At 42.3% G+C, this 22,645-nt stretch overlaps 1 protein-coding gene across 2 annotated transcripts in view; it reads right to left on the bottom strand.

Annotated features, from left to right (window-relative positions):
• Positions 1-562: 562 nt before the first annotated feature.
• SMIM14 (small integral membrane protein 14) overlaps positions 563-22,645 on the bottom strand; it is a 65,825-nt gene continuing 43,742 nt past the window's right edge. Inside the window, exons 4-5 of one of the 2 annotated variants that reach the window (XM_050948112.1) lie at positions 4,372-4,520; positions 563-1,665 (exon numbers count right to left, since the gene is read on the bottom strand). In XM_050948112.1, coding sequence (XP_050804069.1) covers positions 1,633-1,665; positions 4,372-4,520 — 182 coding nt within the window. In that variant the 3' untranslated portion in view covers positions 563-1,632. Of the gene's footprint in view, positions 1,666-4,371; positions 4,521-21,640; positions 22,229-22,645 lie in introns of those variants that run through there. The other variant, XM_050948111.1, reaches the window with a different exon arrangement.

Here is a 22,645-nt window from a genome sequence, read left to right as displayed (position 1 = left end):
CTTTTGTGGGTGAATACCCACTTCATCAGACGCATACTGGAGAGAATATCTCAGAATTTAAAAGGGATACATGTTAGCATGGGATAGTGGCCTGGCTACGTAGCAAAACATTTTGCTATACAATATTTCCACTGCTTCTCTTTCACATAGAAAATTTAAAATAGAAATTTACATAAGGAAAGTACATATGTATAAAACCATTTGGACAACATTTTGACTAGCAGAATTTTAAGAAAAAAAATGTTGATTCAAAGCAGAACACAACTAAAAATTTCTCAGATTACAACATGCAAACATCTATGGCTATATATTGGCCAAAATCTCAAAGCAGGGTGCATAAAGCAAGCCTTCTATATACATATTAGGGCATCTAAATAGAAGTGGTCTGATCTTCAGAGGTGCTGAGTACCTGCAAGTCCCACTGACTTCAACAGGAGCTGGGGTTGCTCAGTACCTCTGAAATTAAGCCCTTTCCAGTTAGGTGCTTACATATGGAGTTAGGCTTCTAACTTAATGCACCCAAGTTTGGAGACTTTTGGCCATTGACAGAGCTGGTAAATATATACCATAGATCTTCACCTGCAATATCTGTTTTGAACAATCCAACAACAAACAGATAAGAATCGAAAGTAATATATATATTATACTTTTACTTATATATTTACAATATATAAGTAAAAACCAAATTGTAAGTAAGTGACAATAACTTTCTGAAGTTAATGATTGGTTAATAACATTTTGATCTTGTTATGTGTTGCAGTAAAAAAATTAAGATATTGATTAATATAAGATTATACTCGGGCGAGAAAATTGTAATGGATACTTGTCACTAGATTTTTCTTTTTGTAAAGTTTGTAAACAAATTCTCTTTTAGAATTTAGTATTTAGTTGCCCAAGTCTTCCTTGTCTTTAAACATATACTAATCAGAGAGTTCATTTATTGGTGAATGTATTTAATTTCATTTTGGTGATAATCTTTTGTGTAAATTCCTTACACATCAGACAAGTTCTTGATGGTGATAATTCTCAGACACATACTTATGCACACACACATAGATGTACATTCATTACAGTAGTTGATCCATGCTTTTGCAACAGCCCTAAAAACTAGGTTAGCGGTCCAAAGAGTTAAAGCTGCTCTGAACAGCAAGGTAAAGGTAAAGTAACTTCACTTTTTCTACCCAAAACTCAAGCTAATGTTTGCCACTAAGTTTCCAAAATATGTAGGGATAAAAAGAGAATTAATCTGAAAAATAACTTTTAATGCCTATAAATGCACAAGGATTTGAATTTTCCTTCAGTTATGCTAGAGACACTGCAGAGAAATTATGTATTGTAATCATTGTAACAAAAAGAGAATGAGTGGAATGTCCACAGTAAAACAACAACCAAAACCCCACCCCTTACAGCTCCTTATTGTTTATTCAAACATCACCTACTAGGAATGGTAAAATATAAAGCAAGAATTAATTTAAAAGTGAAATAGATACTAGCTGTTCCATACCAAAATAATATCATCCTGCTTTATGTAAATGCAAAAGGAAAATAGTAATGAGATTGAGTACTCTGGTCACTTGTGTTCATTTGGTCGTGCAAGGGTTTAGCGGTTGAGCATTTCCAGAATTACAAGGTCTAATCCACAGGTGGGGCTGGTGGTTCTTGTTCCTGGTTGTACAAAAGGAAAAAAAAAAATCATTGACTTAGAAATTCTAGTCTACTAAGCATGACTTATAAAAAGAATGAATACAAAGGAGATACATGCTTCCTGTTTTTTAAATCCTACTCCAATACTCAAAGTAAATAACAGACACAATTCTGTTTTTCCCTTCAGCATGGATTTTGCCAACCCCCAACTACAGTCCCAAAGGTCCATTTCTATTCTTATTTGTTTGCTTACATTCCTCCCACCTTGACAGTGTGCTGGGATCACTGATCTCCCCCAGGTTGAAGACAACTGGATGGATGAAGCTTCAACTGAAGGAGAATTATTTGAGTATGTAGGAATTTAGGCCTACATTAGGCCTGACTGAACTATGGTTTTAAACTGAGCTTGGATTTTAGCATGAGTGATAGGTGTAAAGCATGTGACCAGAAAGAATTAGGGTTGCCAATTTTGGTTGGATATATTCCTGGAGGTTTCATCACAACATAATCTTTCATTCCTGGAAACTCCAGGACTATCATGGGTTGGCAACCCTAGAAGGAATAAGATAATGAAAAAGGAGGACTGTTTGTATAAAACTTCTAGTGACCTTTAAAATACCAGCGTTATCTTCTTTAAGGTTTGGGTTGAGATAACAGAAATCAAGAAAATATAGCTAATTAGATATCAGGTGCTGTAAATAATTCGTCTTTTTCATTTATTATAAAACAATGCTTAGTTTAGTGGTTAGAAAGAAATATGGCAAAATGAGATAAGAAAACCTTGAAGAAACAGGCCCAATCACTAATCTTGCCTTGACCAGGGCAGAGGACAGGGTTCAGACCTATGCTGTTTCATCTGACCTGAGTCAAGTTCTGATAATCAGCAATGATGTCACTTGTTTGTTATAGTGAATAAAAAAAGCAAAGTTTTCTAGGGGTTCTTTCTCGGAGCTTTCCCTGACCCCCTGGAGCCATGCTATTATGGTACAGTGTCTCCCAGGACTGAACCTGTAGAGAGTATTCAGCCAAAGTTTATAACTGTAATTGTTGCTAGGGCATAGAATACCAGAGCATATATCCTTATACTGATATTTTGGATGCAACCAATGCCTAATGGCCAATAAGTGCTTCTGTGGAAACTGAGTTATGATAAATATAAAATTACTAGGGAAATTATTTCCAACAGAATCCAGCAGTGTTGTCATCACAGCATACTCCATCTCACTTGTGCTCTTCTGTACAGCAGACTCCAAGGGTGGCCTCAGTAAGTCTATGTTCAGTCTGGTTTTGTTTTGGAAGTGGAGTCCTACTCTCATGGGTGACTTTGTGATATTCCATATGTAAGGATCTAGGAATTAGAATCTGGGTCTGCAGAGCCTGGGACAGCTGATATTCCCACAATGCCACCAGGAGGCCATGCAGAGCTATAGCCAGGAGCGCTGTGGAGAGTAGGCACTGCAGGAAGTGCCATCCAAGAGACCCAGAGTGACAGTACCCTGCAGCCCTCTGATTGGCTAAGTGCTCTATTTAACCCCAGGGGTTGCCCCAGAAAGTTGTTTGGGTAACCACACAGAGTTTGGCTTGTGGCAATGCTAGACTTTACTTGATCTCTGGCCTCTGACTCCAGCTTGACCCTGACTCTTGCTTATGGAACCTGGCCCTTGTGAGTCCTCCAACTCCTGCCTGGTGACTACTGGCCCTGATGGGCAGAACTCACCCCACCTATGACCGTTAGGTCAGACTATCTATGCCCTGGTCCCTTACACCATGTTTATCATCTCAACTATTTCCACATCATATGTGCTAAGTGTAAAGTTAAAAACAAATGTAGGGTGGGGGTTAATCACCATCCTAAAAACACATCTCAGTTCTTGCCATCTTGATAAAGATTCTGCAAACAAAATTGAGGCCCTTGGTTACTCCTGTGCATCTTTTTACTCAAGTGCATCTTGTGGGTTTGAGTGGTTATTACTGATCAGAACATAACACTTCAATTTATGGTTCACCACAAGGAACAGAATCCAGCTCAATCTAAGGCAGAGTGATTGAGCTGTGTTGGCCCTGCAGGACTCACAGAAGTATAATCAATGAAAACATAGACTATGTCTACACTGCACACTTCACAACAGTGTGGCTGTGCCACTGCAGCTGCGCCTTTGTAAAGTGCACTGTGTAACTGGTCTTTATCGCTGCGAGAGCTCTCCTGGTGAAAAAATAAAATCACCCCTAATGAGGAGTGGTAGCTTTTTCACTGGGAGCATGGTTCCCACTGACAAAGTGCTGTCCACACTGGTGCTTTTCATCGTTAATACTTTTGTCATTCAGGAGGGTGTTTGTTCACATCCCTGAGCGACAAAAGTTTTAACGACAAAAGTGTCAGTGTAGACATAGCCATAGTTTTGTCAATAAAATTGGCAGTTATGTCTCTAAACAGGCAGAGGGAGCAGATCTATTCACTGAAAAGATGCTGTTTTTACAGTTACTTTTCGGAGTATAACAACACATTAAACAAAAGACTTAATTATTTCTAGTCTGAGAGACTTTTGCAGAAGGGAACATACACATTTTAATATTAACGTGGTACCAAAAAATAGCAGTAGAAAGCATAGGAAAACAGTTTTGGGAAAAAATAATGAATATAATGTAGTGTACTTTTAAATGTTCCTAGATCTAGATATTTTATTTAGATTCTTTAGGTAGATTGCTTCAGGACACAGACATACTTACATTATGTGGACTGGCTGGTTTTCCAGTCATGTTGGATCCTCTTAGATTAGTTGGTCTCAGCAAAAACAAGACAAGAGCGATAACCACCCAGGCCATCATTATCATGGCAATACTGATGCTGTTATCACCAGAGGAATTTGGTCCTGGCACTACAGACAGAGAAAACTAAATTATAAAAGGGTGTGGGAGCAGAGTCCTTTTATCAACATGAAAATGTAAACACCACAAGTATCAGACCAAACTACAACAGTTTTGGTTCACAGCTGTGATTATTCTGTCTGCTTGGCTTTTAAGATTCACAAATTTTTGTGAGGTTGACAGAAAAGTGCCAATTTCCTAAAGCTGCAATTAAATTCCCTCTTAATGGGTTGCAGATAAAGAGAGCACACTATGTTACTGTAGGCAGAGTATACAAAGACCAGTGTTCAGAATGATTTACAACTCGTATCAGTGCAAAAAACCACCACCACAATATTATACATATATCAATATAAGTGAAATATTCTACACTTGTAGGGGGTGTATGATTTTTATAGCCTAGTTTTATAGGCTATTGACACCACAAACCCCAATGCACCATGCAGGGTTGCTAGCCTCCCCTTTCTCTTAAGCAATCTTGTATATGTAGGAACAAGGAAGGTGTCTAGTTCTTTGTGTAACCCACAGTAGATAAGCATGAGCCTTTGTTCCCCTCTACTGGCTGACCTACATAGGTGGAGGAGTCTACTACAACTGCTGCCTAATAAAGCTAGTGGGAAAAGCTTGCTTTTAACACTGAAGGTCCAGGTTCAAACCCTGCTATCACAGCCTAAGCACAGAGGATCATTACACCTACTTACGAGAAGAAGTTTGCAAACCACTCAGAATAAATTGTTTACTGTTAATTTAGCTCTCCAGTTGTTTCCAAGGAGACTGATGTTTCTAAATTTGATGGAAATTCAAAATTATGTATTGCAAAGATTGTGCAAACTGCTGTCTGTCTTGGCATTAGTCATAAGCTTGGTGTGGCAAAGATTTCTCATTTAAGTATTTGACTCAATATGTGAGCTGTGTGATGGTCACTGAGATCATGTTCCCTAACAGAATGGCATAACTACTATAAACTACTTCCCTTTCTTCCTAAAACCAAAATATTGGTGTGTCCGGGTGCAGGAGATCCTTAATTTCTGTGAAGAAGAGTGCTGCAGGGGTCAGAGGCAGGGACTGATTTAAAAAAGGGAAGCTGATATACTGACATTTGTAACAAAATAACAAATGGCTGGAACTACAGCATATTTCCACAAAATTGAGAAATTCCCCTGAATGGAGTTGTCTGGTTGCACTACTAGGGAGAAATAAGTATTTAAAGTCTCCCAAATATCTGATTATTTGCATATTTAAAATATGCAGCCTTTTTTCTGAGATCAGTGTTGCCAGGTTTAGCACATTAGCTGCAGGTTTCTGCTCCAAGTAGTAGTGAAATGCTAGTATTTAAAATTACCTTAATTAAGCATTTGATTTAACATCCCATCATGCTGAATTCCTTCTCTTTCAGGCTCATAATATATCTTTTGGATCCAACAGCAAAATTGTCATTGACTTTACGTGGTGTAGTTTGTGTATTACTCATCGGAAGGTAACTAATGCCATGCTATTTGGAGGTAATCTTCAGAACAAGAAAAGCTAGATGATTTTATTTATGAAAGTTTAGACTTTGTACAAAACCTCAAAGTCTGGGGAAAATCCACAGGGAGAACCAGGGCCTTGAAATTTGCAGGTTTTTAGCATCCACTCATTTCTATTATCTTTGACAATTACATATGGAGTCTTTCACCTCTACCATGCTGGTTTAAATCTGGCCTATGTCAATGTTTGCTGGAAGTTATCACCAGTAATAGCTGTTTGATGATCTATTTGCAGTGAGTGGGGTGGGGTCAGTCAAGTTCCTTGAGCACAAGTTTTCACAATGGAAAACTATTATCACTGTTGTCCCCCTTAATGGCATTTTCAAGAGAGCCCAAGGGCTCAGTGGGCACAGAGAACTATTCTCTCATCCATGAAGGTGATGTCTACATAACAGAGTTAAGGCAAGCTCATCAGAACGATGGGGAAGCTTGTAGGACTGCTGCCCACAACACAGCTCTTCTGTAATACAAGACTTCATGATCCAGAGCCATTGATGTGATATCCTTCATGTACATAAAATTCACTCAAAAATATAACAGAAAAATTGGGATGAATTATGAAAAATCAGACCTCAGCAGCACTTTCTCAGACCCAGTGAGAACTCTTTTGATTTTATGAACTAAAGGAATTGCCATTAAACTCTTGTTTTTCAAATCTTTGAAATGGAGACATCCTAAATCTGGAAAAACTGCTAACTTAGAACGGGTTCAACTGTAAATGCCAGTTACAAAATAAAATTCTAATGAGAGTTTGAAGGTCAGCCACTCTAAGTGTGGGTCAGAAGGAGATCTAGCAGGAGCAAATTGAGAACATATAGTAACAGGAAATGTAACTTTCACTTTGCTAGTTATGACACAAAATACTGATTCAAAACAGCATGTATAATTGTGCCGGCAAGCGTTTAGCTTGCAGTCTTGTTCTGTACAAGTGAAACAACATCAGTCAGCTTGGCGCATCAATATTTGAAACTTTGGGAGGCCTTTATGCATCACATCCCTATCACATAATACTTAACCCTGCCTCAGAACAGACATGTAGACTAGTTGACCTCTTGAGGTCCCTCTAGGGCTTCTGATTGTAGGTTTTAACCAATGAACACCAACAAAACATTCCTGATACAAAAAAACCCCAACCAACCAAAAAAACCCAAACCCTGGTGTATATTCTGTTAACGCCAGAAAAGAACTGTTACATGTACCTAAGGGTTTGTCTACACAAAGTAGTAGTGTGGACTACAGGGGTGTGATTTTTAAAGTGTACTAATGCATTGCACATTGATTGATCCATGCAGACCCTGTTGGTGTGCTAAAGGTTCCCTAGTGTGCTTTAACACAGTGGTTTTCAACCAAGGATATGCATATACCCCTGGGAGTACGCAGATGTCTACCACGGGGTCCATCAACTCATCTAGGTATTTGCCTAGTTTTAGATAAAAAGGCTACATAAAAAGCACTAGCAAAGTCAGTACAAACTAAAATTTCATACAGACAATGACTTGTTTATACTGCTCTATAAACTATACACTGAAACGTAAATACAATATTTATATTCCAATTGATTTATTTTATAATTATATGGTAAAAATAAGAAAGTAAGCAATTTTTCAGTAATAGCATGCTGTGACACTTCTGTATTTTTATGTCTGATTTTGCAAGCAAGTAATTTGTAAGTGAGGTGAAACTTGGGGTACACAAGACAGACTCCTGAAAGGGGTACAGTAGTCTAGAAATGTTGAGAGCCACCACTGCTTTAATGTAATGCTTTTGAAATAGTACTGTGTTAAAGTACAGTAGGGAATATTACAGAGAGATTAGATTACTTATTATAAGTGTGTATACTGGAATGTATATACATTAACAAGTCATCAAAACAAGGACTAGCTTAACTTTAAGCACATGCTTAAGTTCACTCCTGTTCATAAAAGTTCAGCAAGTACTTAAATGCTTTGCTAACTTGGGTCCTAAAGTCACATATCACTTGAGGGGGGCACTGGCTACCCTATGCTATGTTCAGCAGAAACTCAACTGACAAGCCAGCTTCATAAACTTCAATTGTCAAAAACCCACTTGTGTTAGCAATGCCATGTCAATATACTTTGACTGTATTCACATTCTTTTTATTCCCATTGAGTAAATTTCACTCACGTACAGAGGGGCAGCATAAGAAGACCCAATTACATCCCATGATACAGTTAAAACATGCCTCGGTCTTGCAGTGCAGACAGAGAACAAGCCCTATTTTAGTTGTGTCCCTAAATCAAGTTATAGCCTTGGTGTTGCAGGGCTAAAGAACATGCAGGGTACATGGTAAAAACAGTTCTGTCTTGTGTATACTGCAAGGTCAACTCATAGTTTAAGTGTGCTGGGAAATTACTGTATGTAACTGGTTCCCTCATATGTAAATGGCCCATAGTGGTTGGCCAAAGATGATTCAAATTCTTTAGAATTTAAGTTATAATACTTCAGAGTTGGGATTGATTCAAAATGGGAAATGAGGAGGTTAAGTGTGATATATTAGAACTTTTCAACTGACCTAATAGTCTATTAATCCTACCTACCTATATCTCTCTATCCCAGAAAGATTTTGTTTAATTTAATAGGAGTTCTCACCCATGTGAAAGATCTCAATTATACCCTTAAAGTTCAGCCATGAATCACAAGAGACTATATCAGTTCTAATCTGCATTTACCATACTAAAATTGTAGACTACCTTTTTGAGTCACTGTACTGACTTGCAACATTAACAGTTACAGATGACTACTCCTTAAATATTGCCTGCTTTGTTTCCAGTTAGTCTGATAAATTTGAAATAAATTAGTATTAGGCATCTTGTGCTCATTTGTAAGAGTCAAGGGAGTCCAACTTACTGCACTACCATCTGCCAGCTCCCTCCTCTCTCCCCCCTTACTTAGTTCTCTGATCTTCCCTCTTTTCCTGTTCTTTCCTTCCCTCCAGTTCTCCCTATGGTCTTTGATTTCCCTTCTCCTCCCCCTTGCTGATCTTCAGATTTGCAGGGATGTGTCCTGCCTTCTCAGGTTAGCCTCCTGTAGAACACATCTCTTTCTAGTCTCTCCTGGCTCTGTGGCCATGATCAAGAAATGGTAATTTATTAACCACTGGAATAATTTTCCAAGGGTCATGGTGTATTCTACATCCCTGGCAATTTTTAAATCAAGATTGGATGTTTTTTCTAAAAGATATGAGCTAGGAATTATTTTGGGGAGGTTCTATGGCCTTTTTTATACAGGAGATCAGACTAAATAATCAAAATGGTCTGTTCTGACCTTAGAATCTATGAAAAAATTAGGCCTTGTCTACACTACCAAGTTTTGTTGACAAAACTGATGTTGACACTCAAAAATCGGCATAATAAAAATCAGAATGTCATGTTCACACTTGCTCCCTCTGTCAGCAGAGTGTCAGCAGTTGGAGCACTATCACAGACAGTGTGAGCAATATGCTGTGGGTACTTATCCCACAGTCCAGCTCGACACCTTATGTCGCTAGGTGTTGTGGGAAGGTGGAGTGGATTGCGGCACATCTTGGGACTGAGAGGCATTGCTTTCTGTCCCAGCACCCCCTGGGCTTGCAGCTTTCTTTTGTGGAATTTTTCAATGATGCTTCTTTGCTGTGCACCCTGGCATCTTTGTGAGAAAGGATGGATCCCGCACTGCTCTCCTATGCTCTGTTAACTGTCATGAAGACATTGTGAAGGGCAGTGGAGTTTATCGCAAAGTTCCTAACTGAAGAAGACTCCCAGTTGCCTGACATGTTGTGTGATATGGATAGGAGCAACTTTAGATTGCTTTTGGCATTCACAGAACAGCTGCACAGGGTAGACCATTGCTTTTGGGCTCAAGAAACAAGCACTGAATGGTGGGATAGTATCGTCATGCAGGTGTGGGATGATGAGCAATGGCTACAGAACATTCGAATGCGGAAAGCCACCTTCCTGGAACTATGTGAGAAGCTTGCCCCAGCACTGCGGCGCAAGGACACCAGAATGACTCTGGGAAATGTGCATGAAATAGTGGACGGCTTTGCAGAAATGGGGTTTCCTAACTGTAGAGGGGCAATAGAGGCACATATATTCCAAATTTGGCACCAAACCACCTTGTGACGGAGTACATCAGTAGGCAGGGTTACTTCTCCAGGGTGTTGCAAGTACTTGTGGATCACCATGGGCATTTCCCTGACATCAATGCAGGGAGGTCGGGAAGGTGCACAATGCACACATGCATCTTCAGGAAATGCACAGAAGTAGTTAAATTCATGCACAGCATTGAAATATTTCAATAAAATACACCTTTTGCAACATAACAATCACTTTCTCACTGACTTTTGGCAAGCACACATCTCTGCGAATACCTAAAGCATGGTGAGTGTTGGCGGAGCAGGGCGGGGGACTCTCCACTTGGCGAAAAAGGCACTCATTCTGCAAGGGCTTAGTGCAGCCGACTTAGGAAAAAATTCTAAAATTCTCACACACTTTCCCACAGGTGGGGGTCATTCTAGCAGATCTCTCACTGCTAAGGGTAAGCAGGGAAACGACGGTACATCCACTACATGCTTGTGGCTTCTGCGTTGCTCCCTATGCTGTTCGCCTGTGTGGCACTTTGGTCCCTGCACAAGTGATTGCCGAATGGCGCAGGAAATTTTCCTACAATGGGGAAAGGAACAAAGCCAAGGAACTTTTCTGGAGAGCTCTCTGGAGGATTCCCGTGAGATCTCAGCGTGCATCAGCACCCTGTTCCCATGCTGATTAGCTACACAGGGAATGTCCAGCTCACAGAAACACGGCCAGCCTTGCACATTTCTATACCCTCAACCCACCTCCGCACTACACAAACCAGAGCCACTTACCAGACGTCTCCTCTCCTGCTTCTTGCTTGCTGGAGAGCAACCGCTGAGACTGACTAGACACCTCTGGAATGGTGAACAGTTCCTGGCTGCCTGCCCCACCAGGCAACTCTGCCGGGAGCTCGACATTGCCAACTCCACCTCTTCACCAATGACTTCGTCCTCTGGGTTAAGTCCTCTTTCTGCTGCCTCCAGTCCCGCCAAGTATCCATCAGGCTCTTGGTGGTGGATGTGGGGTTGCCACTGAGGATAGCACCCAGCTCCTTATAGAACCGGCAGATCTCAGGTGCAGCACCGGAGCGATGGTTTGCCTCCCTCACCTTATGGTACGCCTGCTTCAGCTCCTTTATCTTTGCTCTGCACTGCAGCATGTCCCAATTGTAACCCATTTCTCAAAGCTTGTGCGAAAAGTGCCTCTAAGTATCACAATTCCTACAGCTCAAGTGCAGCTGGGACTGCACAGCCTCCTCTCCCCATATACTGAGCAGATCTAACAGCTCTGCAGTTGTCCAAGCAGGAGAGCATTTGCTGTGATAACCTGCAATGGTCACCTGGGAAGATGAGATGAGACCTCTCCACAAAACAGGAAATGAAATTTCAAAATTTCACAGGGCTTCTAAGGAGGAGGGGCAGGGGCAGATGGTTGTTTACCTGGCTGCAGGGCATTGGAGTTCAAACTGCTGACCAGAGCAGCCATGATGGGCTTTGTGGGACACCTACTGGATGCCAATTAAAGCAATAAAATCAAGCATGGTGCCTACACTGGTACTTTTGTAGACAAAAATATAAAGGAAAAAGCCTTGTCTCTTGTTGGGGTGTGTCATAAACAGATAAGAAAAGTTAATAGCACAGAAGTACTTTATATCTCTTTGCCTGGAAGGGGTTAACAAGAACAGTGAGCCTGGCTGTCACCTGACCAGAGGACCAATCAGAGGATAGATACTTTCAAATCTTGAGGGAGGGAAGTTTTTGTGCTGTGCTGTTAGTGTTTGGTTGTTGTTCACTCTGGGGGCTTGGAGGGATCAGACGTGCAACCAGGTTTCTCTCCAATCTCTCCAATACAGGCTCTTATAAGTTCAGACTAGTGAGTAGTAGGGTAGATAAAGCGAGTTAGGCTTATGGTTGTTTTCTTATTTTGCAAATGTGTATTTGGTTGGAAGAAGTTCAAATGTGTATTTGGCTGAAAGGAGTTCAAATTGGTATTTTTCTGAAAAGATTTTAATTTGTACTTGTATACTTAGGCTGGGAGGGTATTCCCAGTGTTTATAGCTGAAAGACCCTGTACCTATTCCATTTTTTTTAATTTACAAAGATAATTTTTACTGTTTTTTCTTTCTTTAATTAAAAGCTTTTCTTGTTTAAGAACCTAATTGTTTTTTTATTCTGGTGAGACCCCAGGGGACTGGGTCTGGATTCACCAGGGAATTGGTGGGGAGAAAGGAGGGAAGGGGGAGAGAGAGGCTAAATTCTCTCTGTGTTAGGATTACTTTCTCTCTCAGGGAGGGGAAGAGAGAAGGAGGGGGGGAAGGTGCATTTTCCTCTCTGTTTCAGGATTCAAGGAGTTTGAATCACAGTGATCTTCCAGGGTAACCCAGGGAGGGGAAGCCTGGGAGAGGCAACGGAGGGGGAAAGGGTTTACTTTCCTTGTGTTAAGATCCAGAGGGACTGGGTCTTGGGGGTCCCCGGGCAAGGTTTTGGGGGGACCAGAGTGTACCAGGCACTGGAATACCTGGTTGGTGGCAGCGCTACGGGTACTAAGCTGGTAATTGAGCTTAGAGGAATTCATGCTGGTACCCCATCTTTTGGACGCTAAGGTTTATACCTTATACCATGACAGGGTGGTTGTATTTTGTCACCAAAAAATCACCTCGTATTGTGTATGCATTCACTGTTTTGTTGACAAAAGCTGCCTTTTGTCAACAAAACTTCGTAGGGTAGACAAGGCCTAATACAGGGGTAGGCAACCTATAGCACGGGTGCCGAAGGTGGCACGCCCACTGATTTTCAGTGGCGCTCATACTGCCTGTGTTCTGGCCACCATTCCGGGGGGCTCTGCATTTTAATTTAATTTTAAATGAAGCTTCTTAAACATTTTAAAAACTTTATTTACTTTACATACAACAACAGTTCAGTTATATATTATAGACTTATAGAAAGAGACCTTCCAAAAACATTAACATGTATTACTGGCACGCAAAACCTTAAATTAGAGTGAATAAATGAAGAGTCCGCACACTGCTTCTGACAGGTTGCCGACCCCTGGCCTAATAGATCAAATTGAAAGGGCAAAGTAGACAGACCATACACTGACCTTGCCAGAAGCAGAGATTAAATGCTACGAGGCTCAAGATCCAGGAGGAACCTCCTCCCAATGGGACAGTAGAAAAGAAATACCACGCAAGGTACTCCATTGCTAACTACTGGTTGCCTTTCCTTCCCTTCCCTCAGTATGGCATATCCTCAGAATGCAGAAACAATGGGAGTCAGCACTGTAAGAGCTGAGTGACCAAACAACAAAAGAGCACCAGAGAGAGGGTCTATTTTCTAAGACCTTGATTGAAAGGTCAGGAGATGACCAGCTTTTATTCTGCATAGGTCCTTATACCACGTCATTACTCCAGGAGCCAAAAGCCTTCTATTAGTGCCTTAAGCAACGTGACTAGTATCTATCATGTATGGTTTGTTCTTTTTCTCTCTCTGCAGGATGAGAACTGTGTGTATGCATTTAATATACTCATTGCTTTGTGTTTCTATTAGAGAAGGCAGGTCAAAAAAGTGAACCTTGCACTTGGACTGAAAGGTGGTGAAGTCTGTGACAACTTTTATTAGAGCTGGGCACTTACCTGATTTTTCAGTCTCTGGCAGTCAGGGGTAGGGGGGAATTTTTTCATTACACCCAATCCCAAATATTTTCAGAATTTTCAACAAATCTAAAAAGTCAATAGCAATTTCATTTCAGGTCGAACAAAATATTGTTAGACCCAAAACTTCTTGGTTTTTTTCTGGGCATTTTTAGACTTTTATAATAATGACCAGGCTACAGCGTCATTCTTTCTCTGTCTATCTGGCCCAATGAATACATGATTATTTATACAAAGTGGAACAGCTTCAACAGAAGAGAAGGGAAAACCCACCCCAGAATATGCTATAGCCCTGGTGGTTAGGACACTCACCTTGCAGAGTGAAGATCTGAGTTCAAATCCCTGGTCTAGAGCAGGGATTCAAATCTGGGTCTCCCATATGAGCACCCTAACTACTGGGATAGTGCGTATAAGTGGGGCAGCAGTGGCACTGCCACAATGTCAACTCATGTCTAAGTCCTCTTGTAGATCTAGCCCAAAATTTTCTTTTGCTCAAAACTATTCAGCAAATGTGTGTCTAATTCATGAAGTTTGTTGACCCAAAACTGCATTTTTGGTGACCAAACTTTAAAAAAAAATAAAAAAATAAAAAAGCCCAGCTATAGTCCTTTATTTCTGGGGGAATTAGATTCCACAGTCTCAGATTAACCCCCAAGAAAGCTCTGTCTCCTGCACAGTGAAGGCAGACTGTTCCATAGTGCCAGAGAGGCAGAACTTATGAACAAAGTCCTCATCTTGGAACTTCTAGCTATCATTTAGAAGTTCTAAGGCCAAGGCATTGAGCACCTTGAAGATAAGGACAAAGACCTTGAACGTGACTTGACGTTCTATGCAAAGACAGTGTGGAGAATGAAGGACAGGTTTGATGTGGTTGGAGTAGCCACCCTTGCTAAGGAGACATGCAGCAGAGTTCTGTTCCAGCTGAAGATTCCTAGGCATTGATGGCTTTACTGTTGTAGTCCAGTTGGATGGTGATAAAAGGCATATATAATTGAGACAGGTCACCATCTGCCAAGATGGGACAGAAACTTCTAGACAACTGGAGATGGTAGAAAGCATTCTTGCAGATGCTGCCATGTGAGAGCTTTGTGTCAGCAAGGAATTAATGAGCACTCCTAAACTACAGATGGAAATGACCAATTTATGGGTGTGCACCTTCAATTAAAGCAGCCTCCACCATGGCTGGAAAGTCTGAGTGCTTTCCTTTGCCCACAAACATCATCCTTCTCTTGCTCAGGTTCCGCTTCAACCAGGTGTTCTGCATCCATGAGCTGATCCTATACAAACAGCGGGTCATCTTGTCAGTAGTAGTATGATCCTATCTGGTGAAAGATAGGTAATGCTATGTGCCATCTGCATACTGCAGGCACTTGAGTCCATGTCATCTTACCTTTCACCTAACAGCTGCAACTGCAACTGTTCTGTCACTTGATCTGTGAATTGAGGCAAAAAGTTATGATTCTTCCACTCTACGTGAAGTGTGGCTTCTCCCCTTCCACTTAAGTTATGAGATTCCCTGACTAACAGATTCTGAAGAATCCTACACCCTGTCTAACTAAGGCACACAGGTAAAGGAAGCAAATTCAACCTTAATCTCAGTTGTGATTGACCTGGGATCCGAGATGCAGTGGAGATCCAAATACCGAGATCCAAATACTGTTAGGATAACTGGTGAATAGCCTAAGTTTGGCTAGAACCTGATTCTAACACACTTGGACCCATCAAAGCTGTATTACAACCTAGTTCAGCTTAAGCACATTTAGCTTACAAACTTAGCTTAAGCACATTTGTTAAACTCAGTTCCCTGGTCACTGTACGGGATCCTGAGAGCACAGGAGAGATAGCTAGGAGAGAGGAATAGGGCTTCTAATGTTTGTGTAGCACCTTATACAGTATTTTCAAAGTGCTAATGTACGATTACTAACTACCCTGAGCAGCATTCCCTTATTGTATCATGTACTTCCTTGCTTAAGTTATAAATTAGAATCCTTGTTACCCTAAAGAGATATATAAGAGGCTTTAAGATGACCTCTTTAGTTTGTAGTTACACAACTCCCCAAGAAATCTTTCAGTTAAAATCCTCCACTATCAGGGGCGGCTCCAGGCCCCAGCACGCCAAGCGTGTGCTTGGGGCGGCAAGCCGTGGGGGCGCTCTTCCGGCGCCACGGGGCGACAGGCAGGCTGCCTCCAGCGGTTTGCCTGCGGAGGGTCCGCTGGTCCCGTGGCTTCGGAGGACCTCCCACAGGCGTGCCTGCGGAGGGTCCGCTGGTCCTGTAGCTTCGGAGAACCTCCCGCAGGCATGCTTCTGTAGGCAAAATCGCTAAAGCCACCCTTGTCCACTATGAAGAACAGGTCCAGTTTGCAATACAAGCTGAACTCTAATGATACCTACCCCTAAGAGATATAGTAAAAATAAACATCAGCCACATTGCTCTGCAAGAAACTGCATACTACAAAATTCTGTAGGTAACAAAACTACTGATGCATATAGCCAACCTACTGCTCATATGAGTATGAGTTGAGGATCCCATTTCCAAGTGAAGCAAGGAGCAGGAGTCATGATCAGTGGGTAACTGTAAACTTTCTTCATGCTGAGTGGCAGATGTCACTTAAAGAAAATTAGAAGTTTATTTTATTTGAAAACTAAAGTTAAAGCCAAATCCTCACCAGCAATGAGCCTCCATTCTGCTTCCCCAGCTCTTGGACTGCTGGCAGTTACAATGGCCCTCAAAATAACTTAAAGCAGCCTAAGGGCTGCTCCAAAAATTGCTCCAGAGAATAGTGCCCTACAGTTCTCTGGTGCTCTTGTTCCTATCCCTCCCACCCCCTTTGTAAGGTGAGCTGGGGAAGCATCATCAAGAGCAACATAGAGGCAGCTATATGCCACCTCGGGATTCCCTCTGTGGCTCTGTTAGGCTGTTAGCCCCTATCACAATTCTGAGTTTCATCAGGGCTGCACTAACATTACATACACCTCCCGTGGCCTCCCACAGTAGTATGGCTGTTCTAACAGCTGGGGATTGCTGGAGCACAGAGGAGGGAAAAAAAATCAGGTCTCCTTTTCTTCATCCAAATGCCTATGCCAGGTTTTATAAGGGCAGCTGGCCTCTACAGCATCACCTGGGAATCCTCTCTATGCAGGAGGAACCACCAGAGGGCTGATCTGCTGGGTTTCCAGCAACAGGACCCTAGTCTCATGTGTTTTTACCCTATCTCATTATAAGACACAAAGCATTATTCAGAAATATTATGCGCTAAAAGTGAACTACTGCTGCTGGAACAGATTTTAGAGAAACCCCCACTATCCTAAAAGCAGCACTGGGCAGCCTAATATCTTTTAATAGACAGGACTGCAAACATACACTTTTCCTCTACATTTTGAGGACCGTTGCAAGAGCATTTTACCTGGAGAATCTTAGGAATCTCTGATGGAATATTCAGCTATTTGCACATTCAATACTTGTAGCATTCTTCCTTCATGACACCCTTTAAAATTAATCCCTCAAGCTGAGATAGGTACCTTCCAGCAGCAGTGGATAAATGTTTGTGAACGGGAGAATCAGCAATGAAATGGCTACCAGTGGCAGATTCTACATAGTAGATTATAAGATCTTTGGAGCATTGCCCCTATCTTCCTCTATGAGGTTGTACAGAGCCCCAATCCAGACTGGGTCCTGTGAGTACTACAACAATATAAATTTTACATAATAGAGCAACAACAAAATCAGTAAGAGTTCACATTTATTAATATACGGACATGAACAACAGAACTTCACACTTCTGTTAATACTACTATTCCAATTTGGCTGGATGCAAGCTCCAAAAAAATCTTAAATTTGGGGTTAAAGGATACATTTCACAGAAAGAATCATAATCCACAGTGTTTAGGGAGTTTACATGGAATTCTGTGGTTGCCTCTCCTTAGTTGGTAGCAACAGAAAAACATGATACATCTATGACATCACTGAGCCACAGCCCTGTTGTTTCCCAAACAAAAATGCACATAAATCTCAGCAGTTACTTCTATGATCTGTAGCCAGAGGATTTGTCTGTAACAATACGAGCAGCTGGCTTTCCAGAAGGAAACATGAACCACCAGAATGAACTGTCGGGGGAGAATTAAAGCAAGAATTCTGGGATCTGGGCCCAGCATTGAAGAACTATGAATCAGTAAATGGCAGGAAGTGTAGTACTGAGCTGATTGCTGCTAGCCAGCTAGTCACCTGCTGCTGGTGCAGGACTTATGAAAAAGGAGCGAGATTCTAGATCCATCACAACCTGATTTAAGGGGAAGGAACAGGGAGGCAATGAATGGAAGTCATGCCTCATGCCTGTCTGTCCGAGAGTGAGGGTGAGGGTGGATGTGACGGTCTCATGGAGCAGGGCTCAGAATAGTCATAACCCACCTCAGAAAACAACAATTCCAGCAGATTCTCCAGGCTCAATCTGTTTATTCTGTTATTTGATTCTTGAGAGTTTTACAACACTTGTTGTTTACCCAATAAAAAACAGTCAGTCAAAATGTCATCCTAAGCCATTAACAGAAAGCAACCCCCCACTGGAACTAAACTGTGCACATTATAAAATAATTGAATAGAACTTGGCATTCTATACAATACCTGTCAGCCCATGGATCTCAAAGTGCTTCACAAACATTAATGAACTAAGCCTCATGCCCCTCCCCGGGAATGAGGAAGTATTACCATCCTATTTTATAGATGGGTTAACTCAGGCACAGAGAGATTACTTGTCACAAAGCAAGTCTGTGGCAGAGACAGGAACAGAACTCTCAACACAGGTGAAACTGCTAGACCATGCTATCACCATCCCCTGACATACATGCCCCTTTCTCTTTCTCAGAAGTGACGGGATGCTTGCAACTCATGGCAAAATTCCATCTGTGAGAAACAGGCTAAATACCATCTAAGGATCACTTCAAATTAGGATCATCCTCCCTGGACCAGTTGAGCCAGATTTACAACCAGAATACAGTGGTGGCATGGTGCAAAACAGCTGCACCACGCTGGAAGAATATGATGTCCTTTTCCAATCCTTATCTGATTGGACTAACTTGACACCGATTCTTGCTGAGCAGACAGTTACTCTTCGGATATCTGATTTTAGACAAACAGTAAGTAAATTTTTAAAGCCATGATTATATGCAATTTGCATGAATATCAGGTGATTGCAGAAAGCAAAGCATTTGTAACTCAACCATTCTAAAAGGCCAAATAAATCTTGGTCTTTTCCTCCTCTGCTAATTCCAGTTCAAAGGGAAAACCTAGTTCCCTGAAAGTAAAAGGAGCATTCTGGATCTCCTCCACTGTCTCCCTTTTGCCTTCTCAGAGGCTTCAAATCACAATGACCTTCCCTGACTAAGGGCATGTCTACATTACAAACTTTTGCTGCTATAAGTTACATTGGCATAAAGCCGTCGCAGTTAGCATATTGCTTATGAACATGCATACTTGGCTCCCTTTGTCGGTGCTGCATGTACTCACCCAGAGTGTTTCAATGCATAGTGCCATGCACCATGGATAGATATCCCAGTGTGCAACTCGTCACTGTCCAGCATGCTGTCTTTTGGTGGGGTAAAAACAAGTTGCATAGGGTTGAATCGCACTGCAGGGTCAAGTTCCCATCATGCAACGTTCTCTGCCCTATATCATCATCTCTATCCCATAATTTTCATATTTATTTTTAAAAACCTATGAACTCACAAAGGACTTGTTGCTATGCCATCTCTGACAGAAGCATGGGGTCTGCACAGCTCTGCACTTCTGTTCTGAGCATTGCAAGCACAGGACACATGATCATGAGGTAATTGCAGAGCCAGAAGAATCACAGGAAACAAGATGATTTCGTGAAGGGCAGATTGCTGTGGGACATAGCGAGAACCAATTAAAGGTTGTTGCTGGTGTTCACAGAGCAGCTGCAAACAATGGAGTGCAGCTTCTGGATCCAAGAAGTAAGCATGGACTGCTGGGATCTCATCATAATACAGGCTTGGGATGATGAGCAGTGACTGAAAAACTTTCAGATGCACAAGACCACATTCCTGGATCTGTGTGCTGAGCCTGCCCCAACCCGCCAGCATAGACACACCAAAATGACAATGGCCCTGCCAGTAGAGAAGTGAGTGGTGATCACCGTGTGGAAAACTTGCCGTGCCATATTTTGCTACCAGTCAGTGGGAAATTATTTTGGAGTTGGAAAATCAATTGTGGGGGTCATTGTCAGGCAAGTGTGCAGGGCTATTAAACATCTCCTGCTACAAAGGACTGTGACTCTCAGCAACATGCAGGACATAATGGATGGATTTGCAACAATGGGAATCCTGAACTGTGATGAAGTGACAGATAGCATGGATACCTCTGTTTTGGCACCAGACCACCTTGCCACAGAGTATATCAGCAGAATGGGCTACTTTTCTATGGAAGCACTGGTGGATCACCAGGGACACTTCGTTGATATCAGTGTTGGCTGGTCAAGGAAGGTGCACAACACTCACATCTTTAAGAACATGGGCTGTTCAGAAAGCTATAAGCAGGTACTTTCTTTCCCAACTGGCAGATTATCATCCGTGATGTTGAAATGCCATTACTTATCCTGGGGGACCCAGCCTAGCCTTTAGTCCCCTAACTCACGAAGCCACACACTGGATACTTTGACAGCAACAAAGAAAGATTAAACTACTGGCTCAGCAGCTTGAAAGAGGCTTTGGTAGACTGAGGGGGCACTATCATTGTTTACTTCACAAGATTGGATCTCAGTAAGAAAAATATCCCACAGGGTATAGTTAAAGCTAAGATTTAGTCATGGGTATTTTTGGTAAAAGTCGTGGACAGATCATGGGCAATAAATAAAAATTCACAGTCCGTGACCTGCCCATGACTTTTACCAAATATACACTTGACTAAAACTCTACTTCTAGGGTTCTGATGCTCAAGGGGACCCCTGCTGGGGCTCTGCTTCAGTGCTGGGGATTGACTGCCCCCGGCCGCTGCTGCCAGGGACCACTCTCTGGACAGCTTCTGGGCACCCTGGGACTGCTGCTGCTAGGGCGCTCCCTGGAGCCAGCTGCCCAGGGCTGCTCAAGCAGTGTCCATTGTGGCTGGTCCTAGGGCAGCCCCTGACACTGCTGCTCAGACACTCTCCGGGGCTGCCTCCAGGACCACTGCTCAGGGGGTCTGCAGGACCAGCTGCACTGGCCTTTGCTCAGGTGGTTCCCAGAGCCAGCTGCCTGGGACCTCCCAAGCGGTGGCTGCTGCGGCTGGCCCCAGGTTGCTCCAGCAGCGGCAGGGATGGCTGCCACTGTGGAAGTCATGGAGATTATAGAAAGTCACAGAATCCATGACTTCTCAACCTCAGTGAAGGAATCACAGCCTTAGTTATAGTTGCCTGCTGTGTCCTGCATCTGTGAAGCAAAGAAGGAAAAGTTGCTGCTGGAGTGAAGGGCAGAGGTGGAGCAGCTGTCTGCTGAGTTTGAACAGTAAACACAAGGGCTATCAGACAGCTCAAAGTGGAGCTATACAGCTCAGGGAGGCTTTGAAAGAGTGCTTTAACAACAAGCCACAGTAATGCGTTTTGGTGTATGGTGCTCTACCTGGTCCTTCAGTTTGGCAGCCAGTTAAGAATTGTGCAGTAGTTGGTATACATATATGAATATAATACTGACAATGCACCATGATTGTTGCGGGGCTTGCTGTATACTTACGATTATTACTGTGTGCCCATCACTGATCCTGTGACTTATGTCACAGTGTGCAACGACAAGTAAGTGGCTGCTTTCAGTACCACCAGGCATTCTGCAGCATAAGTTGGGGACTAATAAAAATGAAATATTTTCCAAACAGTAGAATTTTATTGAGTAATGACAACAATTCAAAAAGAAATTCTGTGAAAATTAAAAGCAAATATAGTAAAACCTTAATAAATATATGGAACAGAGCTTAAAGAAGGGGAAGGAACTTTCATGTCAATTTTAGCTACATATACAACAACTGTGGCACTCACAGGTCAGTGTACATGAAGCTGTGGTTGTGTCTCGCGATGTAGAGAGATAGGCATAGTGATGTGGCCCTGATGCCAAATTGAATGTTGAGGATGGGTGGAGGGAGGTGCTATAGTGGAGCTCTCCATGGATTGCAAAGGGAGGTGAGCCAGTGATTGTTACACCTGTAGATTCACAAGTGTCTGCAGCATCAGTTTGCTGCCAGAAAGGCCCCATTATATCCTGGTGCATTTCCCTCTCCTTTTCCTGCTGGGACTCCTAGGCCTCTCTCCTGACCACTCTTTTCTTCTCCATATAGTCTGTAGTATTCATCCTCCAGGCCCTCTGTCCATGGTCTGATGCAGTACTAGCTTGCAGGATCTCGCTAAACATGGCATCCCGAGTCGTCTTCTTTCTCTTCCGATCTGGATCAGACATTCTGTGGGGAGAGAAACCCTCAAGGCTGCAGTGGCAACAGCTACAGACAAAAACACACAGAGGTACCACTGTCAGTGTAGTCACAAAGGAGAGTGAAAATTAAGTTTCAGAACTCCCCTCCCTTGCTCCCCTGAAGTTTAAACAAACCATGCTCATGGACATGTCTGCTTCAGAGTGCTTGTGCATGGCGTCACTCACTGCTCCAGCCAGGGTGAATATAGCCCTCCAGAGGTGAGGGGAACAAGGAGGAAACTGCTTAGTTATATGAAACTATGAGTATAAGGCAATGGCATTGAATACTGGCACCATTTTTCATGGGCAATGGTGATCTTAGCTGATCTCACTTCTGAGGGTAACAAAGGCAGAGATTGCACAGCTGCTGCTGGTGTCTTGAAGCCATCAAGGCTTTTATCCAGCTAGCCTGTTCACTGCAATGGTGCTGCCCCAAGTTATCGCC

Source organism: Gopherus flavomarginatus, chromosome 3 (genome assembly GCF_025201925.1).
Source record: "Gopherus flavomarginatus isolate rGopFla2 chromosome 3, rGopFla2.mat.asm, whole genome shotgun sequence".
In the NCBI taxonomy this organism is placed as follows: domain Eukaryota; kingdom Metazoa; phylum Chordata; order Testudines; family Testudinidae; genus Gopherus; species Gopherus flavomarginatus.
The sequence above is the reverse complement of the archived record's forward strand: the minus strand, read 5'-3'. Positions and strand labels throughout refer to the sequence as shown.